General features: G+C 43.2%; 1 protein-coding gene across 1 annotated transcript in view; it reads right to left on the reverse strand.

Moving 5' to 3' along the window:
- LOC138300838 (rap1 GTPase-GDP dissociation stimulator 1-like) overlaps positions 1 to 20,885 on the reverse strand; it is a 522,948-nt gene that overhangs the window by 73,420 nt on the left and 428,643 nt on the right. The window contains exon 7 of the mRNA XM_069240650.1: positions 9,251 to 9,394. Within this exon, the coding sequence (XP_069096751.1) occupies positions 9,251 to 9,394 (144 nt within the window). The remainder of the gene's footprint in view (positions 1 to 9,250; positions 9,395 to 20,885) is intronic.

Here is a 20,885-nt window from a genome sequence, read left to right on the forward strand (position 1 = left end):
ATAATTTTGTCCAGCATCCATAACATTTAAATAGATTTCAGAAAGCCAAGAGTGAATTGGTGAATGCTCAGTAGGCTAGTACATAATATTAAAATAACACATAGACAAAGAGCTTTTGAAATTGTAAATTTAATTGCCAGATATTCGTAATCAAAAAACGTTTTCATTCCCAATTGTCATTCTCAATGTGAAAGGGAAAATCAAATACTCTCTGAAAGGTCCTTCCGCCCCTCTTTCTATGTATCTCCACTCCTTTGCTAGACAGTGACCTGTGACTCTGCATTGTAAAATAAATGGGTAGGGGTAGGGGAATGAAGAAGGCAGACACATAAAGAGAATGGTCTCTCATGGGAGATGAAGTAGATGGAACAGGAAGACGAGGTGAAGTAGAAAGACAGGTGAGGTAAAGAGAGATGTAAGATAAACAGAAAAAAGTGACGTTGCCAGATAGAAACATACATAGAGTTAGAACGAGCGAAAATGCAGGTTAAAAAAGAGCATTGTAAAGATATGTAGGCACTTATTTAATGGGTTTTGGCATAGGGCAGCACCACAAGTCAGCTTGTTGCGCTGCCCTACGCTGAAGTGAAAGGTCAGGCATGCACCGTATTTATGCAATACAGTGCATTCCTGTCCTTTCCCTCTGTGCTGGTGCCATGTTGGCAACCTAGCACCAATGCACGCACCCTTGCATCACGGTGCAATAGTGCCTGTGCTGCATGCAGTGTTTTTTTTGTGCAGGAAGGGACAGCTTTCTGCAGAGAAACAATCCCGAGAGGCATTTTCCCCTTTCTATGTGTGCTGCAGAAAACAGCCCTCGTAGGAATTGGAAAAATGGGAGAAATAAAAAATGTTCTCCTCGTTATGCCTCACATCGGGAGGGTAAGGTTTTGATGCTTCCCCAGGTTTACGTGATTAAGTAAATCTGGGCATCGGTCAAAATCCAGGGGTGTTGCATGGGAAAGCAGACAGCAAAGCCCATGAAACTCCTCCCCAGCGCAGAGTAAAGCATTGTATAGACTTGCACTGCTTTGTTTTGCTCAATATCTCTGAGGCTATTCAAAGCCACGCAAAGACACAATTGAGAGATTTGTGCCACCAGGGTTTCACAAAAAGTGATGGTCTGGTGACGCAACCCTCTCCTAAATAAGCCCCGTAGTGCCTTAGAGTGAGGTAAAGAGAGCTAGGACAAGAAAAAAAGAAACATAGAGTAAGGAACAGCACTGAAGTTCTTGGAGGTGAGGAAGCATGAGAGATAATGTAACAAAAGAGGTTAGGTAGAAAGAGGTAGTAGCAGAGAGATGAAGAGACAGACAGGTGGAAGTATTGAAGGAAGTTTGGAGAGAAGCAGGATATAGAGAGTGTAATGAGGGAAGGAGAGTGAGAAAATGACAAGAAGTATAGAGTGCTAAGATGCTGAGAAAGATGGTGGAGTTTGCAAAATTGTGAACTCGAAACATTGTTGCTCATATATTCCTGATAATAGCAAAACAATTAGAAGCTTACTTAGTAATCTGACTAATGATAGGGCTGATTTGAAAGAGCTTAAAGAACCAGGAGTTTGGGATCAATTTGGCAAAGGATTTGCTTCCGTGGGGAATTGGTTTGGCAATCTAGGAAAAGGGATAATATTGAAAATAATACAAAGGATATTGATTATTTTAATTTGCATAATTGAAGCAAGGGGAATATGTAAATTGCATCATGTGCTTAAATTGAACAAAATGAAAAATGATCAGAGGAGAGGGGAAAAAAAAATAAGGGAAACGTTTCAGGGAATAATTGAAATGGGAACAAAGAATTATAAGAGATAGGGAGGACAAATTTTAGTGGAGCAAAAATGTGTGTGGGAAGATGTAGGTGTGATGATATATTTAGTCATTAGAGGAGGGATTGTTAACACTGAATTTTTACAAACAAAGATTCATGCATACTGAATGTTGAATCTGCATAGAAAATGACTTAATATACAAAATAATGCGTATCTTGTGCCTATTTGAGTGGCCGTCAGTAATCACAAAGTGTCCTTATTAATTGCTTATTAATATGAAATGACGTGCTCATGTTTAGAGAAATGTAGTACTATGTTATATTAATGATTTTGTATTATGTATTTGCTTTCTTAATTCTAGGCCTTAAGTTAGCGAGGACTTGGGCCTAGTTGCACAGCCTCATGTTAAACTGTACTGAAAAGTTAATGCTGTGAGAAAATGTTTGCTTGAAGAAATTAATATGTGAATTGTTCTTTTCCACTGCGTTGACCAAACACTAGTAAATGCTTTCTTTTCCATGAGAACTGCTTGCTAGAAAATGTTGTATTAGCTATCAATACATTGTAGAGTTTAGAGTGTGGGAAAGCGATGTTCCCAGGAGCTAGCAATGGATGCATTGACTGGAGGACAGAGAGATACAAAATTGTTACTTGATGAGTCCAACGATGGGAACAGGAGAAGAGGAGCCAATCATCAACATGTGAAAGACAGTTTATTTATATCTTAGATTTGAAGTTCTACTTTCATTGGACTGGATATAACATGTGATTCTTAGACCAATAGCAATGTGGAAAGAGTCCTAGAGAATTTAACTTAGTCCGACTGCACAGAGAGAAGAGAGCTCATTTTCTTTTTAGTCCTTTGTGGAGAAGCACCATTCCGATTATCTCCATTCCTTGAGACATTTTCCCATTTTCCTTCTTCATCGATGGGGTGTACTAGCTTTGATTCTTTACTTAGAAAATTCTATCTAAAACTTTATTGCTTAGATTTATGCTGAATGCTGATCCCTAGACTATGCCTTACCGATGGTTCAGATAGTTAGAGTCCCCTGGACTGGACCATTCTCTTGTATGGTCTGATGCTGATGGTGACTGAACAGATGTCCAATTGACGAAGACAGTCGCAGTTTTCTGATCCATACCGAGGAGAGGTACTAGCCAAATGTTATTGTTGATGTCATTTGTCTTTTGTTTCTAGGAACCAACCACTAATTTTGATAGAGACAAAGGTAGATGTGTTTCCAAATTTGTGTTTACTAAATTGTTTTGCATGAAGCACAAACATGCTATTCTAATCAGGAGGCTAGTTAGAAGACTCATAGAGGGTGTTTGCTAAATTATTAACAACAGTTGATGACATTTCTTTGCTGAATCGAAATGGATGCTATTTCTATTGGGCAGTTATTCTTGCTATTGATTTGTATTGTAATCCTGGAATGCGTAACCGTACATGCTTTGATTAAATTGAGATTCTTTAGAAGATTTGATCAATCAGTGTTGTTTCTGTATGTTTATCATTTGATTTTGAGACTGAGTTACGTGATATTAGCATTGTTAATATAGGGAAATGAACATCATAACTTTTACATAAAGGTGTGGTTATTCATGGCCAAAGGGGTCATTGTGCGTGGAAATTACTGACTCCCAAGATTGATTCTATTGATTTATATTGTTATTGATTGCTATTGAAATTGAGTCCTATGGTGTGATTTCCTCTAAGCACAGTCAAAAGGCCCATCAAACCTCGAACGCGTTCCCTTATAAATTAAAGATAAGAAAGAAAATAAGGTCAGACGCGCTAACAAGAGTGAATTGAGGGAGAACTAGGGAGAGACGAGGTACAGAGAGATGAAGAGTGGTGGAGAAAATAAAGAGATGCATAGATGGAGGATGGCAGTGCTGAGTTGTGCCACATCTTTGTAACTATACCCATAATAGTATTAGAGGGAGACATAGCAGGAGGTTATATAGAAAATGGTGCATTGAGAAAGAGGTGAGGTAGGCAAAGGTGAGTGCAGCGAGACAGAAAGGTGAAACAGAGAAAGAAGGGGTAGATACAATGTATAATGATGAAGGGATAGGTACAAAGAGAAAGAGGTAAACAAAGAAAAGTCAAGTAGAAGATGTGAAGTAAATTAAGATAAAAAAACATGAGAATTATTTTTCAATGTATTTGCCACCAACTGCCTGAGATCGCAGACAGCCACACTCTGTTTCTGTGAAGTACATGTTAATTGTCAAATGAAAAAAGAATCGTTATTATGAACACAATTAATACTACAAGACTTCTGATTGCTCATGCAATTCACCAGGGGACCCTGGACCCTCGGAAGGTTGGACAGTGGCAAATCACTACATTGCCAATTAATTAAAATAGCTCTACTCCTGGTTAATAGGCCAGTGTCTGAAACCACTGAGTCACTGGATGCAACTCCACCATCTCAAGTTCAACTTATCAAAAATAGATAATCTGCTGCACAGCAAAGTAAAACCGCACCTTCTTGTGCCCTCAGGAACTTGGTCATCCACCAATCACCTGGCCAGAAGCGAGGAAACAGGAAGTGGCCACGAACTCCATTCTTTTTTTTTCACCATGAGAAAATTAGCAGCAGACTCACATCAAGAATAAAGATTGATCACTATCACCTTAGGGTGATATAGAGCCAGTTATTACCAAACTATATCGAGCATGCAGAGGTCAAATTAGTGGATAATGGTATTTAGACATATATTACACTTCTCTGATGTACACTATGTGCAAGTGTAGGCACAAGATTACCACAACCTCATAGGAGCCCCTGATGAATCTCATGCATAACACTAACACTTTCCATGTGGCTCAGGTCACAGATCGACATTCTATCAACCTTGTACACTATTCAGAATAACCTCTTACCAAACCACCTACAATATGAAAAGCATATGAAAACACAACTCAATCCCTCTTACATCACTGCTTTCACTCTGTCAGCCCAAAACAACGGTTTTCCGCAACAAAATTGGAACGTTTGTGGTAAATACATAGATTTACACCCAGCAGTTTACCAACCATACACAACAATTTGGTTAGCCTCTTACCCAACCACTTAATAACGCAGATATATTCATCAGAAATTATTAGTAACATTTTTAAGTAGTTTGAGTGATTAACAAAGAGAAATAATGTGTACGTTTGAAAATGTGACCTCGAAGAGTGTCTGCCATAATTCAAGAATTATACTAAAGAGTGACTAAAATATGTGAAATGTTGAAAATGCATAATAACAATGTAGTAATATATATAACGTAAGTTTTGCATTATATTGTAGAGTTAACTTAGCCGAAGTTGTGGCCTAGTTTTGTCAGGCTTTGTGCAGTGGCCGTGTATTAACGCGCAATGTAGAAAAGGCTGATGTGCTGGACTGACCATGAACCGCTCATTGTTTAATACAATCTGCTCAGCTAAAAACCTATGTGTGAACCGATGGACAGGAGAAGAGGGATTAATAAGGACTGTGCAAAGTATACTGGATGTACTTTCTCAGGGCTCGAACAATGGAGACACTGACTGGAGAAGAAGATGCAACATTTTTGATACCTGACGAGCCAGATGATGAGGACATCGTACAGTGAACCAATTGACATCCTGAGAACTGTGCAATATTAGACTTCATAGATTTGGAAAATTAAGATTATTGGATAAAGTCATAACTGGTGATTAACTGACCAATTAGGAATTGGGGGATAGTCTGGGCGACTTTGATATAGTGCTGTGACAAAGGGGAAAAACGTAAGAACAGATGAGAACAGATGGTGATGAGAAGGATAGAGAGAGGTGCCAAGGTGACTCGAGATTCTATCACTGGGCTCATGCTCCTGAGAGCCTGATGCAATGCTGTTCGATTGATGACCTGAAGACGAAGACTGGCTTTGTTGCTGATCCATACCGTGGATAGGTAGCTATGACAATGTGACTGAATTAACTTTTGTGCCTTTTTTTTCTAGGTACCAACTGCGCTGTTTTTATACGTTTTCTCTTAGCTAGATGTTTTCCAAATTGTTGTTCCAAATTGTTTTTCGCATGAAGTCCCAAAAGCTAACGCTAATCTGGGTTAGGTGAGGTTCCTACCTTATGACAATGACAAGATAGTGACAATTGATTGACGGACTGATTTGCTGAACTCTGCTACTCATGCTGATGTACTCACCTTTGATTCATACGTTGACTTGTGCTTTAGAATGTACTCTGTCGCAAATTTTAATTGGATTATGTTATTGGTGGTTACTAATGAATTAATGGTGAATTGATTGAATAAAGTTTGAAATTAATCTCTTGAATTAGTATTGTAACTAATAGAGAAATAAAGTTGCTAAAACATATATTGAGTTGTGGTTGTTCAAGAATTGTTTGACGCTATTAACTGTTGGTTAGTGAGTTGCTTAATGATTATTGATTCATGTATTGATTATTGATGGACATTGGTTACTATATAGCTAGGATACTCCATATGAATCAGAAGGTTCATCGACCTATACGCGTCCCCTTGCAAGTTTACTTATTAAGGATGGGGGCGCTTGCACACTCAAAAGTACTTTAGAGTCCCATCAGAGAAAGGAAGTGCTATACAAATTCTATAATGCAATTACCTCATCTGCAAAAAAAATGGGTTACATTGTTCCAAAGATTTTAAGAAGTTTGGGGCTGTGAAGGTTGGCACAGAGATTGCCAAATACTGAATGACTTTTTTGATCAGGAAGGGACACCTTCCTGCACATAAAGAATAAATAAAAAATTACGATTTGGTACTTTCTATATGTGCCTTAGAATTTCCAAATCGCCATTGTAGATTGTTTATGTGCACGTAAACAATCAATCCCCTCAATGCAGACACAATTGCACTTTTGGTGCAAGGATGCGTGCGTTAGCGCTGGCAGCTACATTTAGTGTTGGCCCAGGGGGAAACACAAGGATACACAGAATTTCAGCAAATACGGTGCATCCCTGAATTTCTAAAATGGCGCAGCGCTAAAAAATTTGGCTCAGCACCACACTCGCCACTTTTCAGTAAATCTGGCCCTTAGCTTCTTGCCCTTTGCTCATGGTCTCCAAGCGAGGAGGCCACCCAGCCTATTTATAAACAGGTCATCAATCCATGTCATCTTTGTCCTTGGTGCCCATACTTTCCCTATCTGCCAGTTTTGCTTGCTGTAAAAGATACTGACACACGGGGGCTCATATAACGCTAGGCCTTGCGTTTGAGGGCATTAGGTGTCCTTAAGCCAAACCAGCATTTTTGGCGCTGGTCCCCATCCACGTCTGTTAGCAACCCTTTGCTTGATCAGCATCACAAGGATTGCAGTCAGTTTCCTGTAGGGAGAAGAGACAGGCTTAACACTGCCCAACAGAGTCAGGAGTGGGGTAAACCCTGGCTGCACACCCATCATGTCTGACACACCCGTGCCCACTGTTCTCTAATAATCTTGTATAGTGGACAGTCCCAAGCCAGATGCAGGAAATATGCTTCCGTTGCCTCACATCTATCACATTGCCATGTGTTCCTGAGGGCCATGTCGAATGACTTCCTAGATGTAAGGTAATTCCTGGGTACAAATTTGTGGAGTATGAGCTTCAATTTGTATCTATGGGATAGCTCATCTGTCTGAGCACAACAGTACTCCCATGTGTCTGTGAATGTTATTTGCAGCTCCTTCTCCCATTTTCTAACTCGTGTTTGGCCGGAAGGTCGGGCCTTCACTCTGGATCTATCAATATATACAAGAAGTTAGCTTCTTGGAAGAAGAGGACCTCAAAACATGGTCCAGTGTGTGAAATGTTTGTGGCGGTGTAGGAAAACTAGTGTTGGGTCTTTGACAGGCTTCCCCAACATTGGAATACAGAAAATTATCGGGTGCACTGTGTCTGCCTCACTCCTGGATGGCGTTGAGCGGTATGAATTTCATGTCTGGATACAGATCTACAAGCAGGCAGGATGGAGCAGTTGTTTGCTTACTTTTGGCTCGCATGTCATGAATAGGCTTGGGTTGAATGCTAAGAGCATACTAGGGGCTACATGACCTTCAATGAGACATGGACTATAAACCCATGGCAGGCTCACACCGTGCAGCCTGCAGTGTTGATTTCCTTTGCCGGTCATTTATGTCAGGTGCGAATGAGGGTGTGGAGTCTCGTCTGTGCTTTGTTGTCTGTTTCAATCACCAGGTTTGGCTGAAACCGTGTGGGTAACATTGAGAAATGTGCATAAATGTCCCTGACGCTAAGCTAATACAAACAAAATTGGGTGCATTGAAGCAACCTTGCTTATAGGTGAAGGTCAGTATCTCCAATTCAGTCGAGGCTGTTTTCCTGCCTACGCGAGAGGTACCAAGTTTGAACGCACTCTTGAGAAGAATGCCAGGGTAAGGGGGACAGATATGTAATTGAACAGATATGAATATGTTAGCAATAGTACCATCTTAGCGAGCACCAGGCATCCAGCCAGAGACAGTGGCAGCTTTATCAATTTGCAAGTATATATTGCTTGATTTTTTCCAAAACTGTTCCATAGTTTTCTGAAATTATGTTGGTTAAGTTCCTGCTAATTCGAATGCCTAAATATCTCAGGGGTATGTCTTCCTACTGTAGTTGATATCCATTTCACATCGTTGTGTGCTGGCTGTCAGTGACATTATGGTGGACTTTAAGCAATTTATATTAATTCTGGGATTTTAGTAAATCTCAGTATTTCCTTGATTAATGTTGCCATATTGATTTCCGGCCAACTCACATACAAAGTGACATCATCTTCATACAGCAAAGTGATTATATGCTTAGAGGTCGTCTTGAGCTCCCTTTCGGTAAGATGTTTTGGTGCAGTCTACCTGCCAACGGCTCGATCACTGGGGCAAACAGGATGGGCGAGAGGGGGCAACTCCCTCACTTCTAAGACTCATCTAACCTAGCCACTTCTTATGTCCTTATTTTGGGAGTGTTCCAAGAGAGTAATCCCTGTCTCAGGACTCAATACATCAAGAACATTTATCTATAACAAAGAGATCCAACCAGCTGCCAACTTTGACTAGCTAAATCCCATATTTAGGACAATCGGTCTGCCTCGCTTTCTTAACCTACATCAGAAAACTATCAACTCAACTCTGATTCTGATTTATCAGCCCCACTACATAAAAGTGAATCTGTCTTCTTTCCTTCACATGATTCGTTGTCCCCTGTTGTCATTCATGAAAAACTGGAAACAAAGCTCCCAAGGTGGAACTAAGGTATAGACCCTTGATTGTGGAATATTACTGTCCATCTATCAAAGCTTTCTTGCAGAAATTACATATCCATGATGTCCTGGTCTTGAAGAACATGGTGTTGAGTAGAGCCTTCAAGGAGTACAAAAATTAAATGCATGAGAGAAGATTTGGATTGCCACAAAATGTTAAACATAGCCATAGTAATTTAAATATCTCATGACTGCAGCAGCCCTGGGTCCTTACCTCCCAGAAGCAATGATACCATAAGATCAGAAGAGGCCTTCATGCTGCACATATCGCTTGTCTGCGTGCTGTCCTGAAGCCGTGTAAGGATCTCACAGAGGTTCTCCTGCACTCCTTCTTCAACTAGCTGAAGCTTTAGCGCATCTAGTGAGATCCAAAATATTTACAAGTCAATTAAATACAGCCAATAGGAATCACCTAAACATTAAACATTATAGCTGGAGATTGCCATAGAAGAATCTCACCATTCATTTTCCAAATTGTCCAATAGACTAAACGTTAACAGTTCCAGGAAATTTCTATGCAAATATATCTCCAACAGACCTATTGGTCAATTCACGTTATAAGGATATTACCATATTGATAGTACTTTAAGGGAGTGAGGTAGAAAGAGACACAATATGGTTGTCTACTCCGTATGACTCGAGTTTAAAGCCTGTGTGGTTAGCTTTAGTCTGCCCATCTCTCACTTATGATATGTACTTAGTTTGTGAAAAAACAAAACTGAAGGGGTCCAAAAAAATTCTTAGGAGCCCACCTCCAGCACAGCCTAATGCCAGAGTTCCTGCATACCAATGCTGCCTAATCTTGATTCCACCTCATGCTTTTTTCACACACCATCCTACACATCCTGTACCTTTATCTCACTCTAGAGGCTTTTTTTTATCCCAGCTTTCTCCCTTTCTACCTCTGTTTCTATATTTCTCTTCCGCCTTATTTTTCCCTGTCAGTCTCTTTTTCTCTGAGTCAGTCTAATGATGAGAAATAAGTGCAACTCTCCAAAAATGATTTTGAGTGCTGAGCATACTGATGATTTCTTGGAAATTGCCAAACATCCAGCTCAGTGACCAGTGCTTTTGCCTGTGACTATACCCTCAAGGATGAAGGTTGAGGTTGCCAACCTGGATAACTACACTGTGGTTAAGCTTAAATAGTTCTGCAAGAATATAGGACATCCAGCCAAGGGGAATACCAGGAAGCTGCAGCTCCAGAAAACTCTGAAATCCTGGGTGCAAGTTGATCAATCACTTGCAACAACAGTGGAACAGGAGGAGGATGGTGTTGAGGAGCAAAAAGAGGACCTGGGTGAAGGTTTGTGGACTGCAGCCCACAGGAGAGGGAAATAACTTGTCTCCTGGCATGGAACTCCCTCTTAGAGCAGAAAGCATTATATCCTCCCAAGGCCTATCCCCAGAGGAGCTGACAAATAGGAAGGCTGATTGGAGTTTAGGCTGTAGATGACCAGACTCAAGATCGAGGAAAAGAAACTGGCCATTGAGGCTGAGCAAAACAAGGCTGATGAAGTCATGACAAAGGAGAAACTGGTCATAGAAGAAAAGAGAATGGCCGAGAGCTAAGTCTCAGAGAGCTGGACATCAGCGCAAAGCAGACAGAATCCAGCAGTAATGTTGACAGCAATACCACGGTGTCCTATGGAGATAAAAATGTCCACATTCCTAAAGACCTAGGACCTCATTTACGAGCTTTTGCTGCAGGGCAGTGTGGCAAGTCACTTTGCTGTGCTGTGCTGCCCTGCGTCAAAAGTGCATTCCTGTCCATTCTGCCAGCGCACAAATGTTGTGTCTAGTGCCAATGCAGGCACCCTTGCACCATAGTGCAAGTGTCTGCATTGTTGGCATGATTATTTGTGCGCAGTAAGGGTCACAATGGAAGCATTTTCTTCTTTCTATATATGCGGTACAATGTCGTACATGTGGAAAGAGGAAAAAACAAGGGAAATAAAGTTATTTCTCCTTATCATGCTTCCCTTGGGGAGGTGCACAGTTTTGATACATTCCTGGGTTTACAGGTCCTTGTAAATCTGAGACTGTGTCAAAACCCATGGGTGCTGAGTAGGAAAACCACCTGCAACACCCATTGAATGCCTCCCTGGTTAAGAGTAAGGTAACGCAGGACTTTGCACTGCCTTGCCTTACTCCATATCTATGAGTCCATGCAAAGCCAGGCTGTGTGGCTTTGCGTGCTTCATAGATATGATTGAGAGTCCAGCACCACAGGAGCATTATAAAAAGTCACTCTCCAGTGGCACAGGCCTCTTGTAAATGAGGCCCCTGGTGCCTAGCTATATGATGGAGGATGATATCGACAAGTCATTCTCAGCCTATGAAGTAGATCTAAGGATGTACAGAGTCTCAAAGGAATATTGAGGGGTAAGTCTCTAGAAGCATATGCAACTGTGGGGAAGAATATCCTGCTCACAATAGAGATAAGAGACCAGATGATGTATACCCCCATGAAAGCCATCCTGTCGCCAAGTTTGGACTCACTCCAAAGAAGTATTGCGGAAGATTTATGGATAGTCAGAAACTGCCAAACCAATCTTTGGTGGATTTCCTTGATTAATCCAATAAGGCACTGAGTGGTTGGGTGTGGGACAGCAAAGTGAATGATTTTACTGGATTGTACAACCTTGTTTTGAGAGAGCACATGCTTAGTACCTGTTTTGTGAAGCTGAGCCAGCACCTGGTTGACAGCAAGCTTACTGACCCCAGACAGCTTGCAAAGATGGTGGACTTGTGAGTCAGCAAAACAGTGTCCAAGAAAGTATCTGGGGGATCACAAAAAGGAAGGACAGGGTACCCACCAGAAAAAGCAGGGAGAGACAAAAATAAAACAAGGAGTTCTTGAAAGGTCCCCAATCCCCTCCTGAGTAGAAGGAAAGGTTCCCTGAATATAAGTACTCAGGGACGTTCAACCCCAAGGGCTATGAATATCATCAGGTCGGGTTCTTCAATGGTGATGTCCCAAGAGGGCACAGATCCCCACTGGTGGGAAGACACCAGAGATAGCTAGCATAGCACTAGGAGAGGAAATTGCCCAAGTTAGTATGGGGGGAAGAGCAGAGGGTCCCTAGTATCCATGGATGCAGGAGAGATGGTACTAAGGGCCCACATGCCTAGCACCAAAAAAAAGTACATGTAGTGAGTCACCATCAACGAGCAGCAGGTGGATACTCTGAGAGAAACAGAAGCCAGCATGCCTACAGTCATATGTCATCGGATGTACTCAAAGCAGGTTACAGTAGCTGACAACCAGAGAGTCACTACTCTGTGGCTCTGGTTCACTTTCAATAAGGGGGTCTCAGGTTCCTTGAGTGTCCATGCAAGTCCATCCATGCCTGTGGATTGTTCGCTCGGTAACAACATGTAGCACACCATCTGGAAAGAGGTGGATCTCGGGTCCCACCTGGAGACGTTTGTGTTGCCTGAGTGAGTGTGCTTGGCCACATGTTCCATGGCAGCCCAAGAGGTTAGTCAGGAAGACCTGGATCCTGGAAAAATGGCCCGGGTATTGCCAAAAAGCAGAAGGGCAAGGGGTGTGGAAAACTTACTCCAGAAACTCCCATGATATGGGAGGAGGGTGAGTTTGAGGACCCTACACAGGAGGGTACTGCACCCCGGGAAAACTACCCGAACTGGTCAGCTGGCAGAAGGAAGGAGGCCCCACAAGGAGGAGTTCTTCAGAGCACAGAAAGAGTGCCCTACTTTGCAGGGCCTATTGTGGCATGCTGAGACCAGACAGTTGGCGACACCGGGGAGAATGGTGTTCTGGACAGAGAGCCTAAGGTTCCTTAGCCTAGTACAACCCATGTGTTAGTGGTTCCCCAGTGATACAGGGCCTTCTTTCCAGAATTGCCTCACAATGTTCCCCTGCCAGAATATCTGGCAGGCTTGCCACCCACTTTTACTGGCCTCAGATGAAGGTGTTTTCTACAAGTCATGTCTCACCTGCCAGGCCAGTGGGAAGTCAGGAGGAAAGCAGAAGACTCTCCTAGCTCCCCTTTCAGTCCCTGGCACCCACAGTGGCCATGGCATTGGTGGGGATCTTTACCAGTGTGAGGTCCCTAAGGAGGTAGTATCTGACTGAGGTACTAACTTCATGTCAGCATACACAAAGCCCATGTGGGATAAGTGTGGCCAAAACCACATGTTCTCCACACTCTATCATCCCCAGATCAATTGGCTTGTTGGATGGTTCAAAAATACCCTCAAAGGCATGATCATAGGCCTGTCAGAGTCCTTAAGGAGGAAGTTGGACGTCCTCTTGCCACGTCTGTTGTTTGCTTACAAGGATGTACCATAGAAGAGTGTTGAATTCAGTCCCTTTGAACTTCTATACAGTCACCCTATCAGAGGGCCTCACTGCCTGGTAAAGGAGGATTGGGAGTAAGCTCCCAAGAAAGCCCCCCAGTATGTTGTCAGCTACATGCTGTCACTCCACACCCAGATTAAGCGCTTCTAGAGGAAATTAAGAAGAACCTGGAAGCCAGCCAGGATGTTCTGAAACTTTAGTATGATCAGAAGGCCACTCTGGTTGGGTTTCAGCCTGGCCAAAAACTGTGGGTGATGGGCCCCATGGAGTTCCTGGCCCACTAAGGCCAGTGATCCGGGCCCTAAGAAGTGAAACAGTGCAAGGTGGGGGTCACTTATCTGGTGGACCTCAAGACCCTCAAACATTCCTTGCAGTTCTTGCATGTCAATCACTTTAAATCCTACTTTGAGATGTCTCAGGTCATCATGCTCCTGATCAAGGATGATGGAGTGGTGGAGGAAAGTGAATCTCTCTCCGACCTCCTTTTTTCAAAGGGGCAGCATGGGTCAGTGGAGGGTGTCAAACTTTCCCCTACCTTGACCACAGAGAAACAGAGGGACTAGCTTCAAGTGTTGGGGCAGTTTGTATCTCTTTTCTCCCTAACCCCAGGGCTCACTACATGGTCGACCCACAATATTGACACTGAGAATAGTATGCCCGTGAACAATAAGATCTATAAACCTATCTGATAAGGTGAGAGTCTCCAAAATGCAGGAGTTAATTGAGCTCTCAATAAGCCCTTGTTCCAGCTCAGTGGTACTGGTTCCTAAGGCTGTCACTCGAGGCACCACCACTGAACTCTGGTTCTGTATGGATTACTGGGGGCTCAATGCAGTTACTAAGATTGACACACTCCCTCTTCCCCCAAGCTGATAAGCTCATTGAGTAGTTGAGGGCTGTCAAGTTCTACAGTATATTTCATCTGATGTCTGGGTAGTAGCAGATTGCCTTGAATGAGGAGGCTAAAGAGAAGTCTGCATTTACTACCTCAGAGGGCCAATTCCAATTTTGGGCGATGACCTTCAGGTTGAAGAATGCCTCTGCCACATTCCAGAGGTGGGTCAATCAGGTTATAGCAGGGTTGCCGCACTTCAGTGCTGCCTACATAGATGGCATTGCTGTCTTCAGCTCCAGCTAGGAGGACCTTCAGGGACGTGCTTCAGGCTCTGAAAAAGGCCAGGCCTGACTATCAAGATCAGTAAGTGCCAGACAGGGAAAGGTTCAGTGGTCTGCCTGTGACAGTAGGTTTGAAGGGTGAAGGTGCAGCTCCTCCGGGACAAAAGTCAAACCATTCTGGCTTGGGGACCCCGCAAGACCTAGACAGAGGTGGGGGCCTTCCTGGGCCTCACTGGGTACTACAGGAAATGTTTCAAGGTGTGTGGCGTCATTGTTGCTCCCTTAACAGAGCTGACTTCTAAGAAGCAGCTGTGACAGGTGGTCTGAATGGAGGCATGCCAGAACACTTTTGACATCCAGGAGAAGTCCATGTGCATGACACTCATAGTCAAAGCCACTGATGTCTCCCAGGATTTTATTGTACAGACATATCCCTAAGAGAATGGCATAGGGGTTGTGCTCTCACAGCTAAACAAAGAGGGCCTAGATCAACCAGTACCCTTAATCAACAGGAGGTCACTTCCCAGGGAACAGAGGTGGAATGCAATAGAAAGGGAAGAATTTGTAATGGTCTGGACACTGAAGAAGCTGAGACCACACTGTTTGGGGCTCAGATAGACCACAGAACCCTAAGTTGGCTAATGCAGACGAGAGTTGAGAATCCCAAACTGTTGAAGTGGTTCATACCCCTATGGAGCATTGCCCTGGAAATGACCAATCCAATGCTGATTGTCTCTCCAGGGTCTTCTGCCTTAGCAATAAGAGCTCACACGAGGGTGGGCAGTTCTCTCTGCTTTCAACTTCACATGTTGGACCTGATATCCTTGGCATGGTTTTTACCCAACTCTTTGCCTTCAATCCTCCTGTTTTTACTGACTTTGTTTTAGCTTGCCTTAGGACTCTGCACAACTTACCATAAAAACTGTGCATGCACAGATTAAAACAATTTGACATGTTACCAGTAGCAATTCCAAACCAAAGTCAATTATCACTGAAATAATTTTACAGTACAATGCAGTTGCTTTTGCTTTAGTTAAGACCCAATAAAAATGCATATACAGTTTCACCACCTTAAAAGGCTAAACCTAATACAGTGCATACACAAGCAATCACTCTTTCTTAAAAGTACAATCAAAATAAGACCATAAATTAGTATAATCAAAACAATTTAAAAGTACAAACCCATTTTTTTCTCCATAGAAATCCTACTGCCAATACATATCTACTCATACCAAAAACTACATATTGAGTTGAATCATATTTTAAAACTGTTAGGGGCATATTTATATTCTGTTTGTGCCAAATTTGCATGTTTTTGTTTTTACACAAATTCGGCACACACCTAACTTCATATTTATATTTTGATGTTAGACATGTCTAACATCAAAATATAGGAGTTTGCACCATTTTTGGATGTATGTACCTACCTTGCATCAATGAAATGCAAGGTAGGCATTCCCATCTAAAAAATGGTGCTATCCCCATAGCCTCATAATTATCCCGTGCTAAAATGACACATGACTGGGAGGAGGGGCCAAATAATGGTGCCATTACTTAATGCCTGGGTCAGACAAGACATTAGGGGACCTGTGGACCCATTTCCATGGTTAAACACCATAGAATGGGTCCACAGGTGACCTCCCCAAGCCCCAGGAACAACCCCACCCCCATCAGAGGTACACCGGAGGATGGGGGACCCCATCCCAGGTAAGTCTGGGTAAGTAATTTTTTTTTGTCATTGCGGGCCCTAACTTGAGGCTCCCTGAATGGCACAGGGTGCAATGGCCATGGCCAGGTGACACGTCCCCTGTGCTAGCCATTGGGGTGGTGGGCATGACTCCTGTCTTTTCTAAGACAGGAGTCATGTTTTTAGTGGTTGTGTGCCAGGAAATGGCGCTAGTCTGGTTAGAGGCATTTTTGTTTTGCCTCTAACCAGGCTATTGTCATTTTTTGATGCACAACCCCCTCCTTCCCTTCCACCACCCAACCTGGCTAGTGTCTTCTTTTAAGACCCTGGCCCAACTTTAGTGCCAGCTTGCTCCATTCCTTTAATATGGCGCTCAGCTGGCACTGTGGAATGACGCAAGCACAAACGCAGTTTTGCGGCTAAAAAGTATAAATCAGGCCCTAATGCTTCTGAAGAAGTATATTCAGAACATTTCTGGGCTTACTAAGGATTTGAAGAAGTTGGAGGCAACAGGTGCCTGGGATACTATTGAAGATGGATTTGCTGCTCTAGGCAGCTGGTTTGGAAAATTAGGAAGTGGAGATGTAGGTTTTGTTTTATAGCTGTTGTTGGTTATTGTCCTCTGTGTAATAATTCTGATTGTGGGGTTTAAAATCTATCGTAGGATGAAGGATGAACGGGCAAGGAAGAGAAAGAGAGCAGATGTTGAGTTGGAGGAAAATCAATGTAAATATTATGATGATATAATGTGTCTGGAGGAATCTAAATGGAAACTGATGAAAACGACGTTTTAGCCAGTTTCATTTGAGGGATTTAGCATGACTGTGACGACTTTATTCCTCATCAAAGGGGGGATTGAGAATGTTTAAATTGGCTGTGCCATTATGCACTGCAGGAGGGACACCAAAAGCGTAATCAACAAAACATATATTTTGCGCTTTAAGGTAGCTAATGTCAAATGGTGCATCAGTCATATTTTTCAAGGTACACTCACAAGTAGAAAGGTAATAATATCACGTGTGTTTTAATAGTGACTTTATACGGTTGAAATATAACACATGTATGCATTTATATTCATGTATCTAGACGGTGGTATTATCATTGAAAGTAATATAATCTGTTATTCATAATTATGTTAAATTTATGACAATGGGGGTCATTACAAACCTGGCGGTTGGTGATAATGTGGCGGTACATTTGAATGTGCATTTAGTCTTTTACTAAGTTAACTCAAGTGAAAGCCTGAAACGTTTTTCCATGCTTAACTTTCAACATGGAGTTTTGCTTGCGTTGTATTATTCTTTACTTGCAGGTGCGTCTACATGAGTCTACAGTTAATGAAAGGCATGTTGTGTATTTGAGATAGTGGGGTATGGGAGGATGTGTTGGCAAGGACAAGGAGCACTAATGAACTGGGAAAAGAAAGATGCTGCTGTGTGCAACAGGATCTGGGAGAAGCCCAAGGCCGTCTCCATGGTTGGTTTGTGGAATGAAAGTCTGGTGGTAGTTGCAACTTCCAATTGAGCGCGGAAGACGGAAAACTACTCTCGAAGGTTCTACAAGGTCTAAATTGGTATCCATTTAGTTAGACAAGAGCAGACCCTTTTTAACCCTTTGACCAGAGCAGATTCCCGAGACTAAGAGAAGTACAGACCTCTCTATTCTTTTTTTAAAATGTCATTTATTTAGTCATTTAGCAGACAATACTTTTCACTGGCCACATCATGGTTTCATATCAATAACCCATACATATAAGCAGTTTTTCACTAAATATGTAATGTATATTTTAGCTGTACACTAACTTTAAACCATTAAGTGGTACAGTCATTTCACAGCCCTGTTTCCATCATCCTGTTAGTGAAACAGAACCATTCACAGTCCTTCCTGTAATTCCTCCCCTCCCGGGGGAAGGAGGGTTCCCTTCAGTATTTTCAGTTCAGTCTCTGCTGACCAACAGTGCACAGATGTATGTCTCCCCACCTGCTCCTCCCATGCATTTCCCTCATGTTATTCCTCCTAACCTCCCTGCATGGTGGCATTGATCCCTGCCACTCCTGCACTCTCCATGTCTTACCTTTGGGTGTCAGGCAATTCTGAATCTTGTGTGGGCTCCATCTGCTCCCCGTCCCATTCCCAACACAAAAGCAGGTTCACCATCAATGCAGCCGAAGTTCCGAAACCCTCCTCTAGTTTGTCATCCCTACGAGCATTTTCTATGTTTACATTTTCCATAACGGCCCATTCTGCCACATCCTTGTGCCACACCTTGATGGTGGGTTCCCTGGTGCTCAACCACCCAATGGCCACCCTTCTTCTTGCCAATGCCAATTACAAATTGAAGGAACGTCAATTGTATCTTACCTCTCTTGGGTTTCTTAATTACTCACAACAAACACACCTGTAGGGGTGCCTCACCGATAAGTGCTGTCACCTATCCTAGTTGCACTGTCACCCTCTGCCAATAATGGTGTATGTTCAGGCAATCCCATATAGGATGTACAAATGAGGCCCTGTCTACGCCACACCTAGGAAATGTCGCCCCTCTGCCCACATACATCATGATGAGTTTGATCATTGTTAAATATGTTATGTGTTGGTAGTGAAAGTGTGCTAATTTAAACTCAGTGTTGCAGGATACCGGACATAACCAGCTCGCACATTGCTTCCCAGTCTGAATCAGTGAGTGGTATCACCAATTGTTTCCCTCAGACCCATCTAGCAAGTGGCTCCTTCCACACCCTGTCCTTGTGCAATGTCCTATACAGATGTGACACCATGTGTCTCATCGTTCCAGCCATTAGCAACAATTGCAGGGTGTTCGTCACCCGTGGGGCGTTCGGGAAGTTCAGCCACATTTCTTGTGCAGTATTCATCAGTTTAGCATATTAGAGAAACTGTCTCTACTCCAAATGCTTTCTGTGCCTCCGCAAATGACAGGAATACCTCCCCGGATACAGGTCACCCAGCGGTTCACAACTCCCCTCCCTCCATCTCACCATGGACATGTCCTCATCGTAGTGTCCAGGAGTCCAGCTCCCTAGCAAACAGTGGTCTTTTGAACACCTTTGTGATCACTCATTTGCATATTTGCCCCAACTGTTGAACTAAATAGAGGGTATCTGTTGTAACACACACCCTGTGCATAATCAACTCCATCAATGAGCACTCTCCGTGGGTGCCATGGAGGAATCACGTCTCCCAGTTTTTGTCCTCCACGGCCCAGTGAGCAACATATTGTAATTTGGATACATAATGACACAACTCCAGATCTGGGAGGGCCGGTCCCTCCTTTGGCAGATCTCACTTGAGTTGGAGTAGCTCTACTCAGATTTTCTTCCCAGCCCACACCAGTAAAGTCATAAATCTGTCCAGTGTCCAAAACAGACTGCAAGGCAATGTGTAAAGAACATCCTAGAGAATGTAAAAACACCATTTCCCTCCCCATTGTAGAAAGCAGCAGTGTGCTCCAGAACCATACTGATCTAGTTAGTTCAGCCACCAATGGGTCTATACAGAATTGTCGCTGGTCCTTTAAACTATGTCTCACCATGATACCAAGGTTCCTAAATGATATCCTTTCCCAATGAAGCCCCAGTGGAGCCAAGTCCATCTCGGGTACATCCTCCAATTCCCCCAAAGGGAACACCAGTGACTTCCGTTTATTAACAGATAGACCCACTACTTCCCCAAACTTATCCAGCTGCTGTACCAACTGTGGCACTGTCTCTGTTGGATGCTGTAAATAGAACAATACATTATCGGCATATAAGGATATCAAGTGTGTTAATTCTCTCAGTCGCACGCTTGTGTCCCCCATATCTCTCCCACTGCGCAACCTGGCTCTAGGTGACATGTACAATATCTTTACTGATTGACAGAAGCGCAAACCAAACTCCATGTTCTGCAGCACCAGCTGCAAGCAGCTCCACTCCACTGAGTCAAACACCTTTGGTATATCTATGGAGATTAGTGCCAAAACTCTATCACTAACCCTTGTGTTGTATATGTGCAAGCCTGCGCAGGTTGAGAGCAGTGACCCACCTTGGTATAAAACCACATTGGTCCTCATACACCAGGGTTTCAACTACAGCTGTCAATTTTTCCCCAAGAGCTTGCATAACACCTTCACATCCACAATAAACATAGTTTGTGGCTTGTACGAGGACGGGTCAGTTGTGTCACCCCGTGATTGGTCACCATACATACAACCCCTTCCCTGAAAGTCTGGGCAACTCACCAGGCCACATTGCCTCATTGTAAACCTCTAACAATGGACCCGCTAACTGCATTGTGTAAGCCTGATAAAACTACTGGGAAGCTGCCGTCTCCTGGGGTCTCTGCCCTATTTAGTTTTGCTATCGCCTCCTTGACCTCCTTCAGGGTGATGTCTGTGTCCAGTTTTTTCCTGGTGAGTTGGGCGGCAGCCTAGGGAGAGCTACTCATTCCAGATACTTGGAGATCACAGATGCATCCGCGGGCTCACCCCCTGTGTATAGTTCCTGTAAGTGCTCCCTCAGCGTGCCGTTTATCAATCCTCGGGTGATGGCTTCAGTCTGATCTCGATGATGCAACGTTACTATGGTGGTTCTATCAGTCTCCTGTCTAAGCAGCCAAGCTAGCATTCTGCTGGGCCTATCCCCCTCTCTGCATAACCTTTGTTGATAGTCCAATCGCATGACTTTGTCCAGCCTATCCCTGGTGACCCGCAATTACCTGATG

Source organism: Pleurodeles waltl, chromosome 6 (assembly GCF_031143425.1).
Source record: "Pleurodeles waltl isolate 20211129_DDA chromosome 6, aPleWal1.hap1.20221129, whole genome shotgun sequence".
NCBI lineage: Eukaryota > Metazoa > Chordata > Amphibia > Caudata > Salamandridae > Pleurodeles > Pleurodeles waltl.